Consider the following 19,940-nt stretch of genomic DNA (forward strand, 5'->3'; position numbering starts at 1 on the left):
ATCTTTTCGCCGAGGACTCAGTCTCGATAATAATACTTTAATATTAATAGGACGTTCTATCTCTTCGTATCAACACCACATTAAAAGCGGTTAAACAAGAGCTGACCTCTCGGGAATCTTCAATCTCCACTCGTATCCTACACACAAAACATTGTCATTGATAGAAACTACAAATCGACCGTGAAAAGTGTCTGTCGGAAAGGCAGCGATTCGGAATGAATGTGTATTAAACACTACCCAATAAACATTACTGTCATTTGTAAGGCGTGCTTTACTTTTTCATTTAGTCGTTAAAGCCAGATAACTTGGTAAAGGAGAAAAACTGGAAATAACTTTTATAGGGACTTTCTCTTTGAGATCTCGCTTAATTCGAGTTACGAGTCGCAAATGTTAATCTGAACCTGCAAAATGTAACATCTTTGTTTGCTATCGATTTGTACAGGAACAACACTCTTCTGCTTTAAACCCGGAATATTTGAATGCCATAGTGGAGGCTGGCTATTTCCTCAGAGGACAAAACGTGGTTATTTATTTTTCTCAACGTAACGATTATTTGTAGACAGTTAATTTCCAACGATAATATCCAGTATTTAAATATCTCCTGTTTGGTCGTTTGGGTTATTTTAGGAGAACTATTATCCGTAACGGCAACACTACTCCTCCTCATTCAACAATTCAGCGCGCAGACATATGATTTAAACAGTGCAATCCACGAGCATGCATTTATCTAATTAGGCCAAAAGAATGGTTAACATTGAGACAATAACCCTTGTTGAGCAAGTGGCGATTAGTAAAACACATTTGATTGAGACTTCTACCAGTAACGGATTCGTTGGAGCTAGATCAATTCCAATGTTTAAATTTAGTTTTGACCTTGCAGGTTGTAAACAGAGCAAAAATGAAATTAATAGCGTCGTAATCTGCCGGCGGGTACTCCATTGCCGCATTAGCACTGCGCACAATCCCAGACTGCATCTCCGGCGGCAAAGCGTGAAAGTTTGCAGTTCTTATTCACACTTGTCAGTGAAAAACTGAAAACAAATAATAGATTGGCTAACGAGAGAAACCAGCTTTCTTGAAAAAAAACTTACTGTTTTGCCGTACGCGCAAATGAAACGACGGAGGTGATAGTCGGTTATAACAGATTGTGTCGTAGTTTTCGTTTAAAATTCCACCATAAACCTGTTCCGGGTGAGTATTGGTGGGTTTTCTGTGTACAGCTCATTTATAGATATTCGCTAACCAGACTATCCACCTCCTCGGATGACGTCGTTGGTACATTTAAATACTTTGTAAAGTTGCAACAATCAGATTGCGATAATCCTTGCCAAATTAGAGGGATTTAAGAGAGAATTGATTAAAATCGAAGGAGCGAGGAGAGCAGTCAGTGCATCAGATCACTGACGTTGCCCAGACTCGAGTAATTCAATGAGAGAACAGGTAACCAATAGCAGTAACAGCACCAACTCCATATCAACACAGCCAGCCACGGCTACAGGTTTCATCATAGACCAGTCAGTAACCCCAAAGAATACAGCACCACGCCCCCTTCAGCCCCCTCCCCCAAACGGCAATTTGATCACATACTTTTTCCATCGTTCTCTGACAAAGGTTGAACATTTTGTTATTGTAACCAGAATTAAAACCTGGAGTAAACTCGGTAGCTGGAGGCGAGTCTTACTTCATCCATTTTAAGATGGTTCACAAACAAGGGAAATCAATTCAATGATTGAAAAAGCGCAAGACAAACAATTATTGTAGTCTATTAAAGCTTGGGAGAAGAGTTCAGCTGTCTCCCCCCCCCCCCCCTGAACACGACATCGATTAAGAGAGGCGGATGATGCGCTTTTTAGCGGCTGGTGGTGTGCGCTGGAGATCTATGCGATATAATAGTACCTTATGAGCATTAGACACGGAGTAAAAGGCACTGGGACATAGCACCAGGGATGTATGCATCATCAGTGCCTGTGTAATTTTGTATTGACCTGGATACTCAGCACTCGTCAGAACCGTTCAGATTTCAGTGTTGTTGGAAATGCGCAGCTCACTTAACCAGTTTAAAAAAGCAAATTGTAAAAATGATAACTAATTTGAAACTATCATGTGCGGTGTTAAGCAATTGATTTGGAATAATTATGTACAATTCAGCCTCACAATTCGCCTTCAGTACAGTATTCTCCTTGACACTCAACGTAACCGCTCGCCCCGCTGCTGAAACAGATAATTATGCTGTTAAAAATGAACCAAAATTTAAATACTTAAAATCTTTTAACTTTATATTTCTAAAGATTCTAAGATAAGTTATCTGCAGGTACAAAGTACACAAGGCTGGTTGCGTATTTTGCAACTTTATTAAAAACGAAGATGTCCCCAACATTTACAGGTGTGCGCATTTAAACCAGTCTGCCAAAATAAAATGTCGACCATCAGGATGCAGAGACAATCTGAATTTAAGTTAAGAGTATTAACTGATTGATTAATACCTTCCAGCCTATGATTGTTTCTGAAGGCAAATACTAAAATTACGCACTTATGATACTGAATTGCTAATTCAGTACTTTGCTGTCCGATGTTGTTACGGTATAAAAACGCTACAACGAAATAAGGCCCTCTTCACATTGAGTCACCTTCTACCCAGGCATCGACTTCTCTCCAACATCCCTTGCCATTATCTATAGTACGTTATTATTAACCGGTCTCCGCTGCAGTCGATATATTTCACATTTGCTCAAGATTCTTCTCCCCCCCCCCAAAATAATACTCCAGACTCCTTTAAAATAGTTCATCTCCTCCATATTGATTTTCCTCCCAGCAGAGATTTGAGTGGTTTGGGATTTAATTACCCGCAACGGGGTTTGTCTTTTCGAACTGTTCCTCCTTAACTCAGACCACCAACTGCGCGAGTATGCTTTATCCAAATCCTCGAAAATACTACTTGAAAGCAGAGGACCCGCCAGTTGCCGTAGGAAAAAAGTCTCATGTGTTATAAACAGCATTTTTGCAGCCAAATACTCATTCAGTTCCTATTAAATGATATATTTTTTGTTTAACTGCTATACACGCACGGTTATACAAATACTACCTGCTGGGATTTGGGATACTTTCTATTTTTAATTCTGTTCTCTTTTCGACTCTCTTTACACGAGGACACCAAGCTTCACTTTGTTTAGCTGAATTTGTCCCTTCACAGTTGCTTTTGAATTTAACATCGTTAGTTGATCTCCCAGTTCCAGGTGTAGCATCTCATTTCCCACACCCACTTATTGAAAACACCTGTTGGTATTTGTTGGTGTAGTTTATATTTGTGTGTGTCCCTTAACAGTACAAAGAAACAACGAATCTCCCGAGGGAAGTGTTCTTTCCCACTCGGCTCCAGAAGGTCCTGACAATTCTCTTGTGCTTTTTTTTTTGTTTGTTTTTAATTGATTTGGGGAAAAAAGCTGTCTAATTTTATTTGTTGTCATTCCGATTCTTCAACTGCTGCTAGGAAATGCGTTTCACCTCAATATGATATCGATCTCCTTCCAAAAGGATCTCTAGTTGTCCCTGGCGTACTTGTATGGGACGTGACCAGGTATCACAGTTGCAAGACTAATAAAGCAACTTAACATATTTGGCCCAATCATTAATGGAATGTTTTACTTGTTTTCCTCTAACGTTCAACGTGCATACTTTCACGTTTACATATAACATTTATATTATGTAGAAAATAAAGGAAATTCACAAATTCATAATATAACAAAATGAATGGAATGCATTCTCTAGACATTAAAATATAAGTACACAACATGTAGGATTAACTCCTAATTAAATAAAAGCGTTAACATACAGCATCTTTCACACTCCCTTGTCTTCTCAAGGATATTTCCGCCACTTCTGATTGACTCAAGAAGCAGGATATGGCTGACGTAAACAATTTATTTTGAAATTCGCGCATGCCTTTAGGATTTCGTGATCGTTTTCCGAGAAAGCATTTGTACGGGGCAGTGCAAATATGTGGTCGGTATGCAAGTCTGTTTCATCAAGTCGATAGACAAAACCAATATAAAACAACGGGCACAATCTCAGCTTCAAATATTTTGATATGCTGTTACAGCGTCATATAATTTTAAATCTTTCAATGCAATCAGTGGCTTGATAAGATCTGAAACAAAAATCCACGGTGGAACCTCCAGTTTTAATTCATGTCTGAATTAGTCCTAGCTGGAGATAATTTTTTTTTCGCAAATGTCTACCTGCGTACTTGCCCCGGTTATTTCCGTCTGCCTTCATTCTCCAACGTTTGAATAATTTGGAACAGAAAAACAGAAACGACCTGGCTGTGGAGAAGCCATTTCCAAGGAAAAGCGGTACTACTATCTGTCCCAGATTCTATTAAGGACCTCCTAAAGTTGGCCTGGCGCTTCATTGGAAATATATTCCATGTAGTGAAGTTCTGAATAGTGAGTGGGAGACCGGGTCTGTCAGAGTTGAACATAATTTTAAGAGGGAGCAGGTACAAAGGCCACACTACTTTTGCGGCGTCGTTTGTCCTAATAACTGCCCCTTAGATGTTAATGACAATAAATCTAACCAGCATGATTTTAGCGATTGCAAGGTGTAAGCTTATTCATATTCTCTTATTTTCTTTGCAATAGACGTTTTAAAAATGAATTGATATATTTTAAGGAAGAAATAAATTGCTTAAAAGGCTGCAAAAAACGTTTCTTCGCAAATTAACACCGCTATCTGAAAAATGTTTAAAATCAAGGCTTTTTTTCTCCCAAGTCTAATCCAGCGGTGCCTTTAATGCACGCGATCTTCCTGATTGGAGAGTATAGCTTCTTTCCAGGTTTCCTTTTAGCTCAATTAGGGGACGGCATGTTTCATCTTTTGATAAATCACTAACTTCTCTGTATCAGAAATCCATTTACTCCCTCTCATAATCCGAAACCAATTTTAGAGTACCAGCTCTCATGCCGCCCGCTCTCCCCCGTCTCTTTCAATAATTACCGGACGTGAGTTGTAATTCAACAACCAACCCAAAAAAAAAGCAAGAGAATTGTTCATTAGGTGTTTTCTCTTAAGGACTCAGCCCTGTCCAGCAGAAAGCCCAGTGATGCGACGATTCAGGCCACACACACCGACAGATACTCTACAATCCACAGGAGAAACAGAACACGGATTCGCCCGGAGAGAAAGAGACGAACACATCATACGACTCTCTTTTTGGAGGGGACACTTAAAACTTGTTTACTGAAACAAAATCTGTTCTTTCGTCAAGGTTCTAAGTAGTTCGTTAAGTAAAACCTCCAGTTTTTTTGAAAAACACAAACCCCATCCTTCCTTCACACATCCGCAGACAACTTCCAAATATAATGGTAACGTCGGAGTACTCAACCAAAGACATCTGCCAGTTTTCCTTTATGTGGGTTATGCACAAAACAATCGAGAAACTAAAAAGGCTGGTAATATAGGGTACCTAATCCCGATTTTTAAAAATCCAGTTTAAATTTATGCGTTATACGATGAAAGCTGTATCCACATTACAAACGCCCCTGCTGTCCCTTACAATTAATGCTATCAACCCATTTAAGACACCATCGAGTTAAACTGTATATTTAATGCTTTCTCTTGTGCTTAATTTTATGCCACTTTTGCTTTATAGTTTTTTTTGCGCGTCCATAAAAGCTTAGCCAAAACCAGTAGCTTAAATCAATAAACGACTTTACATAACGGAGAAAGCTATTAGGCCAGCGTAAAGACAATTCACATAGAATCAAAATCACATTTAGCTGAGCAATAAAAGGAATGCGAAAAATTAAAACGATCTGAGAGCAGAAGCAGCTAGTTTTATTCGGGATAAAAATCTATTTGGGGGCATATTTGAAGTTTATATACATTTGGAATTTTAATTATAATATGCTGCAAGGTTCATTTCAGTTGCAGCTATCAAAGTAACTTATTAAAAAATCTTGAACTAAACAGTTAATTTACTTAGGAAAAATAACGATTACATAAAAAGGCTTACATACTTAGATTTTAAATTAATAAAACACTGATAATGTTTATATTTCCATGTGACCACTTTCATAATGCAAATATAGCCACATTAAGAAATTTCCCATGCTTAAAATATGAGATTTAAACTCTTCTCCAAGTCCATAGAGCTCCCATTCCAAATATGACTTAAGTTAAGATAGTTTAAAGCTTGAAATGTACTTAGGTCATTAAAAAAAGTTAATCCAAAAATTGTAAAGAATTAATCAATGCCCATCATTAAAGGAATGTTGGGTGGGGGGGGGGGGGCAGGGCAGATGGACATGTAGGTAATACTGCTCTATTGCCCACAAGAGGGGCCCAGTAGAGGAGTAGAGAGGGGAAGGCATTTGTTTCCCATTACACTTTGAATCATGTGTATAGTATTCTGCTGTATCAAAGCTATTCCTGTACTTTTTTTAAAAAATAAAAAAATGTTGCCAACTTAAGAGTTTGAGCAGCTTTTTATCTTTCTTGAAATACTCCTAATACTCTTACTACCTTTACCTACTTTCCTGCAACTTCTAATATTGCCAAACTTTAGCATCCTCATCACTTCAGTAACAATTCATTATTAAGCAAATAATCTGCTACAGTACGATTTAGTGCACAGAAAGCTGGGGGACTTTCTGTGGAGTTTCTGACTATGGCTGTGATCTGTGATCATTTTAGAAAGTATTGAGATTTTGGGACTGCATCAACATTAATTATTACTTGGATGTGAAATACCCACATCAAATTAGGTAAGTGCACAAGATAATTCAGAAGCAATAGCTCTGCACTAGCTATTGATAAAAAATTATAACTCTGATCTTTGGTGAAATCAAATTAGGCTTCCTATAACAAGCTCTAGAATCCTTTTGCTGGTAAGAGCTTGATAGCAATTGAGCAGCTTCAAAAGTACAATGAAAATCACCTGAATACAGATATTAGTTTAGCCTTTGGATAAATTTCTGGTATGTAAAGGCCAGAGAACTGTAATAATGATAATGTAATCAAAACACAGTATTTGACAGGTATGAAACTACTTTAACCCACTAAGCCATTAGGAAGGCTTTGATGCCTCACTTTCATTCATGGCAGACTCCTGAACCATTAGCTTACCAGGTTAAAATTATTCTACATACTTATTTTTTGTTATAAATGTGTTAAACTCATCAGTTTATAGAAAAACTTACTGTCAGCATGTTCTTTGTATTAGTGAAAATGTTTGCATCAATGATTTTTAAATGACCCATAAATTGAAGGTTTAAGGAGAGATTAACGAGGGGTGCATTCACTAGGAAAGATAGAATTATTCTCATATTAAAACATTAATGAGAGTGACTTGACTTGGGAGGATTAATGACAACAACCTTCATGTTGAAGTATTATTGAGTAACCCTCATATCAAAGCAATAATGAAGGTGATTCACATAATGAAGAATTAATGATTGGAATTAAAACATTAATGGGAACTCTTAAATTAGAACAAATATTGATGATACCTTGAAAGATGTTAATATGAAATGCCATAATTCCAAAATACAACAATTAATCTTAAACTTGTGCAAAATTGTAGCTATTGGTAAACTGCGTCCAACAAAATAAAACTGAGAGACATAGAAAGTAACAATTAAAAAGTGCTCAGGGTTACTTTTATTGCAGAGTGGAAATAAAGTACTGCAATAGCTCAATGTACAGAATTTAATATTCTTCATTAATATCCATCTTATAACAAAAATCAACAAAACTGGGAAGTCAAACAGTAAGTAAGATAATGAAGCTATACATCACATATCCTTATTGATTGTGCTGAGGATGATCCAATCTCAAAATCAGAATGAGGAAACTATAATTTTTCCACCAATTTTTGAATTAAGTGTGATTGGTTTCTAAAAGGGAAAAAAGACTGAAGTTGATTGAAAGTTATTTTCTGAATGTGAGAGAAGTGCTTTTGGTTAATTTTAATATTTTTGCAAAGAACTCAAAAGTTCACAATAGTACTACAGCCCTGAGTAAAAACTTAAAAACATACAGATTTACGTGCAATCATATCAGTGACGTGAAGGTAAAACACTCAAACAGCTCCTTCAGAATACGAATAGTGAAAATAAAATTAGACTGAACATCAAAGCCGGTAAAACATACAAAACAGTCGTCAATAAAGTGAAAAGGAAACATCAGCCAACTCTATGCAAGACTGGAACATCATGCGTTCTTTGATTATTATTTACAAAGTTATGTCACAGTCAATCCACAAAGTTAGAGATTACAGTGCCACCACCAAACTAAAAAAATTATATTGCAACTGTAACTTGCAAAAATCTGTTTTAACACATCCACCCAACTTCATATTGACCCTGCCCATCAGTCACTTGAGTTTTGTGTTATGTACATTTAGTTTTACAGTGTCCTTAACCAAATTAACTATGAACAGTTGCAGTGTGCAGTAAAGACCATTGCACATATTCACAGTCTCAAAACACCAAATTTTGCATGATTTGAAAAATACATACAAAATATTTCCCCTTCATTTTATACCACTATACCCTTTACATTCCCAAATGTTTTTCTTCTGTTGGTACTTGACAATCTTTTACATTCTGTTCTACACAAATGCTGGCGGAAGAATCATAAAGGGCTGGAACAAAATAACCAGGGCAACAGGCTATGTGTGTTGGGACATGCCGTTCACCAAACTGCGTAGCTGCTTCACCACAGTCTCGATTAGTTTCTGTTTATCACGGTCATTTTTTCTGAACTGAGAAAATATAATGTTTTTTTTGCTGGTATCCTTCATCCTGCAAAATAAATTAACCACATTTTTAGTGTCTCAGATCTGTAACAATTTTAAATGAATCAAATCAATCCATTAATAACACAACATACATCCAATACAGTAATATTGGATAATGTTCAAAAGTACATGCAACTGCAGGTATGTTTGGAGTGCACAGATCAACTTCCCAACCTCCTTCCTTCAGTCAGTTAGTTCAGTCAGTTATCCACACTTGATGCTCAACATCACCTATAGTGTTGAGCTACACAGGTTGTGGTTCCAAAATAATATCACATTTAAAATAATTTTCCTCATGTTTAATCCTCATCAAGGTCTTTACCTGTCTCCCAGTGCAAGTAAATTTCTTAAAGAATTCTTAAATTATGCACCCTAATATCACTCTCTCCTCCACAGCATACCATTCCTTCTGTTGCCTACACTCACTTTCTAGAACTTCCTTCCCAAATTCCTTGCCTGACTTCTAGCTTTGAGAACTCCATTATGGGATTTGGGCTACATTGACAGCTTATTCAGTGTTTTTGGGCCACTACTCTTAAAGGCAAATGAAACATTTATTGTCCTTTCATAACTAATTCCAAGATGATGATAGTGAGGCCCCTTCCTGAAGTATTGCTGTCCATCACTTGGCACTGCCATCAGGGTACTGCCATGGTGATATTGAAGTGCTTCAGGGATTACGCCCCAAAATAAATAGAGATACATTTCTAAGTCAGGACATTGTGTGACTTAAAAGACTACTTGCCATTCCATATACTTGTTACTTTTGTATTTGTCAGTAAAAGCAATTGCAGCATTGGGAGATGCAAAGGAGGCAGCACTGCAGCTATGGTTTTGGAGGAAGCGAACATTTAGGGTGGAAGGTTAAGTGTCAATCATGTGGTCTCCATTGTCCACAAAAACATCATATGTTGTTGGACTGCTACTTTTCTATACATGTGGAGGTACCCTAACATATTCCTAATCTGCTATTTAGTGATAGTGAAAAGGCTTTGGAAAGTCAGGGAGGTGGTAATCACCATTTCAGACTGGCATTTAGACCCATGGTAATTATAGTTTGCCTGGCAGATGCATGTGGCAAATGCTACTATTCATTTATTACCCCCTAACCAAAGGCAAATTAAGTTTTCCTGCATACAGGCACAAACAGCTCCATTTTCTAATGAATATAATGACTTCTGACATAATGGAAGGCCACCGATATTGACCTTTGGAACTTCTGCAATACTGGGGTGGAGCTGACTCACAATCACTTTGCTTGGTGCAAATATAGCTCCACCCAATGCAGTTTTACATTTTATACTGACTTCAGTTTTATGGGTGCCCGGAGGTTACTTTTGGTCAAATTCTGCCTCAAATGTCAAGGGCAGTCACTCTCATCTGGAATTGAAATCAGGTGTTGGGAAACCCACACTGGGCAATGAACAGATTATGGTCAAGTAAATGCCATTTTGTACTCTTCAATGACTTCTATCAGTAATTGATAGTCTAAAATTTTATGATGATGATTGGATGTGACATGCCCTTTCTGGAGAATACAATCATAGTTGGTAGGAACAACATTGTGGTGAAACTTCAATGAATTTGATTCATTGTAATAACCAAAGTTTCTCAGCTCAATTTCTCAGAATTAGGTTGGTCCAATATCTCCTTATGTGCTTAAGTATCAAGTTATATTTACAAATGCTTCTTAGAAATACCTTTAAAAATTTTACTAAGTTTAAGCGACTACATAAAAGCAAGTTGTTGTTTGATGATCCTCTTCCCACAAGAATGAATACGCTCAATGAGGGCCCACAAACTATTGAGGAGGAAACACAAGGCAAATAATCATCATCAATTACTCCGATATCTTCCTGATGCTGAGCCAATGGGAGATTTGGGTGCAGATTAGCTGCAGGATGTATGATAGTATGATCTTCAATGTATTAAGACTGAGCAAAATTGATACAGTGGTGTAATAAACTGCCGGGAAACTCATTCTATCCCACCTCTCACTCACTGAAGCAATTGTATCAATAATTACTGCTTTCAAAGAAAACAACTCTGCTTATTCTATTTCTATCAAATACTGTCAATTTTACAAGCACATGACAGATTTTCAATTTAATCCAGTTAATATATCCACAATAGGAACATCCACTCAGTCTTGAAACAGCATTTAAAAAGCAACCATTCAAAAAAAAGGCAATAACTTGCATTCTCTAGTCCAGAAACTATCAGCACACTTCAGTCTTTTACTCACACCTGTCATGTTTGCAATCAAAATTCTGCATAAATCATTGTGGAAATTAGTTAATTGGACACTCAGGGAAAATTCTCTTTTGACACAGGCTATTCTAAAATATAAACTTTGGTAGGTTTAGGAATTTGTTGTAAAACTGAAGTACACTGCCACCACTGGGAGGAAGGTTCAATTACAGCAATGTTCCCTGAGGTAGGAATGTTAAAAGATAGTAAATAAACACCTGTAACTAACATACTGAAACCATTAGATCATTTTAAAATGTTATGCTGACAGTTAGCATGCATTAGTGTTTTCGGCACAATATGCTTGTCTATCTTTAAAGGTGGTATCCCCTTGTACAATTGGATCTTCAATTTCTTCACGTGCAGACCCCAGTCAGTTTGGATTGTCAACATCTCCACAATCACCATCAGCACAGGTGCATCACAAAGCTGTGCACTTAACCCCCTGCACTACTCACTTTACACTTATGACTGTGAGGCTAAGCACAGCTTCAATGCCATATACAAGTTTGCTGATGACAGCACTGTCATTGGCTGAATCAAAGGTGATGATGAATCAGCATATAGGGGGGAGACTGAAAATCTGGCTGAGTGGTGCCAAAACAGCAACCTCTAAATGTCAGCAAGATCAATGAGCTGATTACTGACTACAGAGGTAAGAAACTGGACATCCACGAGCCAATCCTCATTGAGGAATCAGAGGTGGAGAAAGTCAGAAACTTTTAAATTTCTCAGTGTTATCATTTCAGAAGACCTATCTGGGGTCCAGCACGCAAGTGCTATCACAAAGAAAGCAAAGAAACACCTCTACTTTCTTTGGAGTTTGCAAGGATTCAGCATGTCATCTAAAACTTTGAATAACCTCTATAGATGCAATGGAGAGTATATTGACTGATTGCATGAAAGACTGGTATGGAAAAACCATGTTCTTGAATGAAAAACCTGAAAAAAGGTAGATACAACGTCCATCATGAGTAAAGCCCTCTCCACCATCTACATGAAGTGCCTTTGCAAGAAAGCAGCATCCATTGTCAAGAACTTCTACTATCCAGGCCATGCTCTCTTGTTCAGAATGTAAAGGAGCCTCAGGACCTACACAATCAGGTTAAGGAACAGTTATTATCACTCAACCATCAGGCTCTTGAACCAAAGGGGATAACTCTACTCATCACTCACCCCATCACTGAACTGTTTGCACAACATACCAACTCTCTTTTAAGACCTTTTCATCTCGTGTTCGATATTTATTGCTAATATATTTATTATTACATTTTTTTTGTATTTACATAGTTTGTCAACTTTGCACATAGATTATTTGTCTGTCCTGTTGGGTGTGGTCTTCTATTCATTCTATTGTGTTTTTTGTATTTACTGTGAACGCCCGCAAAAAGATTAACCTCATGATTGTATATGGTGACACGCATGTACTTTGATAATAAATTTACTTTGAACTTTGGTAAGAAACCATGTCTTCTCATGTGTGCTCTATTGCATTTCAATCTCACCCAATAATGTTATTGGCTGTGCTGTCACTCAAATGCACTTTCACTTATGATCCGATCACGATTAGTAATTTAATTTGCATATAAATCTAATAAGGGTTATAATACTTGCTTTATCGTAAAACTTCACCCAACTTATTTTGTTGAAAAAAAATCATGAGCCTGTGTACTATATTCATGCCTAATCTCATGTAGCTTTGACCTTAAGTAAATGGGCTATTAGTCTGACAACTTCATACAACGGCGTCTCCTTAATTCTACATTTTGAAAGTTGTGTTCAGTTCTCATCTCTAACATCTGAGATCTTCCAGATTAAAGATGAACTGTGTCACAGGTACACTGAAACAGACTGTGAGATGTGTCATTTGAATCAATGACCACATTTCGAGGATGTACTGGGATAGCTTGCAAAAGTTGTCATGCTTCTGTTGCCACTATAGCATGCCACAATTTATTAATCCTAATCTGTACATCTTTGGAATGTGGGAGGAAACCACAGCATCCGAAGAAAACCCATGTGGTCACAGGGAGAATGTACAAACTCCTTATAGACAGCAGCAGGAATTCAATCCTAAATCACCAGCACTGTAAATTGCTGCATTAATCTCTATGCTATTGTGCTGCCAGCATCTGCAGTGTCTCCTGGGCCATTTCCTATCTAAATACTGTGAAGGATTCTCCTTCTCTCCTCCCCCTTATGTATTGTTCCCACTCCCACCACCCTATGTTGTTTTAATTCCCTCAGAAGGAATGACTGCTAGAGATGTTTAACCAAGCAACAGTGATACATATTCAAGATCAGAGACACTTTAGGAATACCTCAAAGCTAGTTCACGTGTCATTTATGTACAAGAAAGTAAAGATGAGGGGAAAAAGTTTGAAGGCATTTGGATAAGAAAATTACTACAAAATAAATTAAGTGATCATAGATTAATTATACTTGATAGACTACTGCATGAAGTAATACAAGCATAAAAGTTGAATTTAAGGAATAATATGACACTGCAAGGAACATTACTAGCATCCTATGAATACAACACAAACATAACCATAACCATAAACCATAAACATAACCATTAGTCATTTACTGCACAGCTTTCTATCTTTCAGATACTAAACTATCTCTATGCATTGTTGTGGAATTCAATCCTCTAAGCTTATTACCTAACCTAGTGGAATATAATTACAGTCGACCCTCCTTATCCGCGAATTCCACATGCGCGAATTCAACCAACCGCGAATCGCAAAAACCTGGAAGTGTTCTTCCAGCACTCGCTGTTCGAGCATGTACAGACTTTTTTCTTGTCACTATACCCTACACAATGCAGTATAAAAACTATTTTACATAGCATTTACATTGTATTAGGTATTATAAGTAATCAAGAGATGATTTAAAGTATATGGGAGGATGTGCATGGATTATCGTGGATCGGAATCGAAAAAAATCGCAAGTTCTCTTACTAGGCAAGTCGAAACAGGTACATCCGGTATTATTTAGCGTTAGTTAGTCAAATGTTTGTCTTAGTATATATTTCACCTTTCTATGCATATAAAACACTTAAGAACGTATGTTTCAGTGCCGGGCTTGCAAGCCAGTGACAGACTGCTTTCGAGTGCGCTCTCCATCTGTGCCAGGTTGATGTGGAGGATCAAAAACTCAAAATCTCAAAACCCAATAATTGAACCACTGCATTGCTTAGTTATAATTGTAGCTTTCATCGGGGCAGGGCCTTTCTCACTTTATCCTTTAAAATTGTTCCAATCGATGACTGACATAGCGTAACGCTTTTACAATGACGGATGGCGTTTCACCTCTTTCCGATCGCTTTATTATTTCCACTTTATTTTCAATTGTGATTGTGATTATTTTTGTGAACAGAAACACTGCGGATTCAGGGCTCCAGTGCCAGGTCCTAATGTCCACCGCTCTGAGACAGGTAAAATAAGGTCTGGGATTCTGCTGGGTACTAAGGTCCACCGCATTGAGACAGTTTGAATAAGGGACTTGAGCATCTGCGAATTTTGGTATCCGCGAGGGGTCCCAGACCAATCCCTCGCGGATAAGGAGGGCTGACTGTACTTTGTTTTAGATTACATAGCAAGTCTGTTAACTCAATCGTTCTAATTCAAGTATTTGCACTAGAATTAACACTGTAGAAGATTAAGTCCAGTTCCGATGGTGAGGTTGAAAAGTAGGAGGTAGTGGGGAAGAGAACAATAAGTTGACCATGGGATTTGTACCAAGGATATTCCTGCTCCCACTAATGGGAATGGGGTGGGGGTTGTATTAGGGTAGCAGAAGTTCGGCAAGCCTTACTAAAGAACAGATTTGGTTATTTATAGGTTGGAGTGACTTCCAGAGGTTTACATCTTGCTTGTTGATTAAAATGTCTGATTTTTCCATTTGACTGAACAACTAGTGTGCAGGCTCCAGTATTTAGTACAGGTCTGGAATTCTATCATACTGTGCATTTTAACATTTTAAATGTATAATGCAAACGTGAACTTCGTGTTTTGCAAGTGGACTTAGATTGTTTAAAATCTGGATCTTTATAAATTCAAGATTGTTCATGGTCGATCTTCAGTACTAGTGTAAAGGAGAACAAAATGATTGTTACTCTGGATGCAATAGTGCATAAAACACAACAAGTATAAGAAAAAATATAAAAGCAATCTTAAAAATGTCCAAGTAACTGTTGAGTGTGGCTATATATATATATATATATATATATATACACATATATATATATATATAAAATCAGCTTGTAGACATTCACTGATTGTATGTACATAAGTGACGCAGGGTGCAGGAGCACCTGGACACAAGGTGATTGGTAGGTAATGGTCAGTGACAAAGTGACTCTTGGCAAGTGGGACTCTTCCACATACAGCAGGGCATATGAAAACACAGTTTTCATATAATGCACATATATACTCGGGTACTGGGCTTTTATAGTGATGTCAAACTGCTAACAATTGCACTTTAACACCTTTTCACAGAGTTGTTCTGCACCTGCAGTACATGAGGCCTGGTCATAAACATTGAAGTAAATCTTAGCCAGAGGAAAGAAGAGTTTTTACATTATCTGACTATACCTGGTAAGCTACCAGGACTTGAAGCATCATACTCCACTTTTAGACGATTTCTTACCAATTATAACTGTTCACATTAACTACTAATCCCTTCACCAAAATCAGCCAGAGCCTTCAGCTCTTCACGTTCTCTCAAGCAATAATTCACCTGCCAGTTCTCCTGTTGATCAACTTTCCTCCTCAATGTCTTGGATACAATCAAAACCACCGCCACTCTCTGGCCTGATCCTCCCCTGCTCTTCAAATCACTTACTCATTTCAACACTTCCTTTGCTATTACCGCAATTAAATACAATATATAAATGATCCAATCACTGTGCAGTACATTGTCTCCTACTTAATACAAGTGCATACCTGGAAAAACATGAAAAACTTCCAGAAAGGAGATTTCTAAGCTGAATGGAATTTTCATTTTTATTTAGCTAAAAACATCCTACATTCTGAATCAGCAGTTTATGAACTTAAGTCCCAATTACAGGCACTTAAATGATTCTGCACCAGTTCTGCATTTTTGGGGCAAAGATCCTTCACAACCTCAGACAAGCAAAAAAAAATTCTAGAGAATTATTCACAGCAGAGCAGATGAGTTTTTGCACAGCTACAGTATATTCAATATTTCTCTCATTGAAATCACCAAGAACAATTATCCAAATATCAATTTCTCCTGTTGTTGCTGGGTGCAAACTAACACGTTTTTCTGAATCATAATACTTCATTACAAAACTTCATTGGGTATCAAGCACATTGGGACATTCAAATATCGTGTAAGGCACTATACTAAAAAAAATCATGAGACTAGAAACTTCTTTGTCAGTCGGGGGCTAAACTGGCACTATGTAAGTAATGCACATCAATATATCTCAATGCCTTTGGTGCTAATTTTCCCAGCACTGTCTTATGTAAATGCATTATTGCATTTTGAATGTGCAGTGTATAGATTTTCCCATTGTCTCATGCAACAGCTTATTAGTAAGGCAATACTCCATACCTATGGAACTGATCCTGGACTAATAATCAATTAAGAACTCAAAAACAGCATGTTACTATACAAACAGAAAACCGTTGGAATCCTTTTGAACAGCTGTAGAGTAATGAACTGCAAGGAAAATTCAGCTGTCATGGAGTAAATTTACTGTTGCAGGTTTGAGTATCCTTGCACAGGAGTTGGAGAACTTACAAGGGTTCTGTACACCTTGATGGCTACCAAATGAAATGAAGCATTGCTGGTAGGAAGTTGTAAGAGGGGTTAGTTACAGAAACTAATCTCCATGAACCTGACTGCAATGCCTGAATATATTCCACAACTTAACTTTTGGCCAAGGCTAGAATAATGGCCCCTCAGAAGCAAGGTGGTCAAATGTAGCCATGAGCTCAAACTCTCAATACTGTTACAATTCTCCCATTTCATAACCCACCCACACAACTAAACCAGGATGGAAGCCATTTCTTATCAACGTACAAAAATCACGTTCCGTTTGCTGGGTAAGATTGTCCTAAGGTCAAAGTCTTCTTTTCAAAGCTTCTTTTCACGTTGTATGTCAATGATTTAGATGACTGAATTTCAGATCAGGACCATTATTACAATATGCCTCTTTCATGAGGAGATACTGCAAGGTAATAAGGTGATAACATCACCGCTGTAGTCTCAATTAGAAGTCATTCAAGTGCAGGTGCACATATTAATGCTCCCAAGTTACTTTGGCCACATAATCCTTAAGATGTGCTGTATCAAGATTGCCTATCATTGCCTGAATTATTGCTGCTTGACTCAAAGTGGATTTGGGAGATAGGAGGAATCTAGCACATTAAAATCATTGACATATAGCATATCACATATACAGCACATCATACAGTACAGTATGAAGAGGAAGAAAAAAGCCCTTAACTCTGAGTGGAGTCATCAGGACACCATCGTGACAGCCTTTTTTTTAAAAGCAGGCTTTCTTATTTTTACGAGGCAGAGTTGCCAGCTTGATGCTCAACGCAGCACAGATGGAAAGCGTGCAAGGGAGCCGGCTGGATTTGAACTCAGGAACCTTTACTCCCAAGTCTGGCACTGATGTCACTAGGCCACCAACTGGCAGTACAGTACGGAGAACCAAATAATTTCCTGATGATTGGACTGGGAGCACACAAAGCATGCAGAAGCAAAGGTTACCAAAGTTCAATGCATGCATGCTATCATTCCTTTCAAATACCTCAAGCTCAAGACACAGGATATTGTTCCGATGTTCATGTACATATTTGTTAAGTGCTCCCTTTAACATTGACATGCCCCCAAATTTACCACTAGCCCTTTTTGATCACTTGCAGACTAACTAGAAATTTCTTCTTCCTGGCTCATCCAATTAACTTAAGACAACATGGCTATGAGAAGATTAAATGACTGGTCTAATTTGGAAATCAGGATTTATCAATAGACTGAAAGGATTTATGGAAAAGCGTAATTTTCCACTACATGATCATTTTTGTTTGTAATTCAAATTTTTATTATTATTTATTCTTATTTTACAAAGCAGCACAGCATATCGTAGAGCAGATTCAGTACAGCATACTTACACAGCCATCCCATGACGGGAAAACATATAAAACTAAGAAACAGAAAACAACTTCTTATTTAAGTTTAAATTAACATACAACCAAAATTGATCCCACGTCTTGCACTTTTCCCTCACTGTTAATTCTTCCCAACATGTGTCATTATGATGAAATCTTAACCATTTCCTCAGTCCATTCCCTCAGCCACATGATCATTGATGGATTGTAACAGCTACCATATAATTGACAAGGTGCCACACATGAGGATGCTGAATAAGAGCCCATGGTACTACAGTAAAAATACCAGCATGGGTAGAAGATCGGCTGACAGGCAAGATCCACTGAACTTTTCTGATTGGTTGCCAGTGACTAGTGGTGTTCTGCAAGGGTCATTGTTGGGACTGCTTCTTTTCACATTGTATGTCAATGATTTAGATGACTGAATTTCAGATCAGAACCATTATTACAATATGCCTCTTTCATGAGGGGATACTGCAAGGTAATAAGGTGCTAACATCACCACTGCAGTCTCAATCAGAAATCATTTAAGTGCAGGTGCACATATTAATGCTCCCAAGTTACTTTGGCCACATTATCCTTAAGATGTGCTGTATCAAGATTGCCCATCATTGCCTGAATTATTGCTGCTTGACTCAAAGTGGAGTTGGTAAAGTGGGATCCTATGGAGCAAGAGTTCCCAACCTTTTTTATGCCATGGACCCTGACAATTAACTCACAGGTCCATGGACCCCAGGTCAGGAACCCCTGTTTAAAAAAATCTCCAAGCAAAGAGGCATGCTGTGGCAACACAGGAACTGGGTGCCATCATCTGCCACCTGAACATCTTTCAGCAAACATCAATACCGCCTCCTTCCCCCCACCCCCCCCCAGATAATTGACAACTGTTGACAAAGTATCTAGGTTTTGACTGGGACAAAAGGAAGATATGCCCAAAAATAACACCGATTTTCTTGAGGATCGTGACACTCTCCACAAGGGCCTTGGATATAACACTCCTCAGAGCTGAAGCATCTTTACTGGTATAGTGCATGGTGACAAAGCTAGGATTCTCGTTTGCCTCTAACCCTTCACTTTGGCTTCTGCAGCACATCGAGTGGAACCACTACTGAAGCATTCGAGGCAGTTAATAACTCTGACTGTAGAGCTCATTCTTATCAGTTAAGGGCTGCCCCTCCACTCTCGCACTAAGGCCTCTGGCAATATCCAACCGTGTGTGTAGCACACTGCATCTTTAAATGATATGGCTGAAAGCACTGGGGAAAAAGTCAAATCAGCTAGAAAGAAAAGCTAGGCTGAAGACTTTATTAGAGTCTCCTGCTGAATTACAGTGAATTGGAATAGTAACAACTTCTCTCTCCACAGACCTTTGCAAGTCTGCCATATGTTGCTGTTTTTATTTCACTTAAGTTGGTCCTTTAAAAGGCAAAGCTAGATATGTATTAATCAGACAAATGTGATAAGAATGATGAAAGTGATTATCTGTTCATTATATACTGGTGTAAAATGTGCATGCTATTTTGGGATTCAGAGCTTTACCCCATTTACATGGAATTATTGAGCTTGAATGAATTGTGACAAATACAATGAAATTTATATTGGCATATAAAATGTCTCAAGACAAATGAATCTCTAGCTCAAGTTCTTTGTTTCATCACTAACTTTTCTTGCTTACCTACATCGGCAAACCTTTAACAACACACACACACACACACACACACACACACACAAAATGCTGGAAG

General features: G+C 37.9%; 1 protein-coding gene across 2 annotated transcripts in view; it reads right to left on the reverse strand.

Moving 5' to 3' along the window:
- Window positions 1-7,638: 7,638 nt before the first annotated feature.
- Window positions 7,639-19,940, reverse strand: part of LOC132379553 (exocyst complex component 6-like) — a 162,408-nt gene continuing 150,106 nt past the window's right edge. For both annotated transcript variants that reach the window (XM_059947590.1, XM_059947591.1), the window contains one exon: window positions 7,639-8,801. In XM_059947590.1, the coding sequence (XP_059803573.1) occupies window positions 8,669-8,801 (133 nt within the window). In that variant the 3' untranslated portion in view covers window positions 7,639-8,668. The remainder of the gene's footprint in view (window positions 8,802-19,940) is intronic.

The sequence above is a fragment of the Hypanus sabinus genome, chromosome 22 (assembly GCF_030144855.1).
Source record: "Hypanus sabinus isolate sHypSab1 chromosome 22, sHypSab1.hap1, whole genome shotgun sequence".
NCBI classification, from domain to species: Eukaryota; Metazoa; Chordata; class Chondrichthyes; order Myliobatiformes; family Dasyatidae; genus Hypanus; species Hypanus sabinus.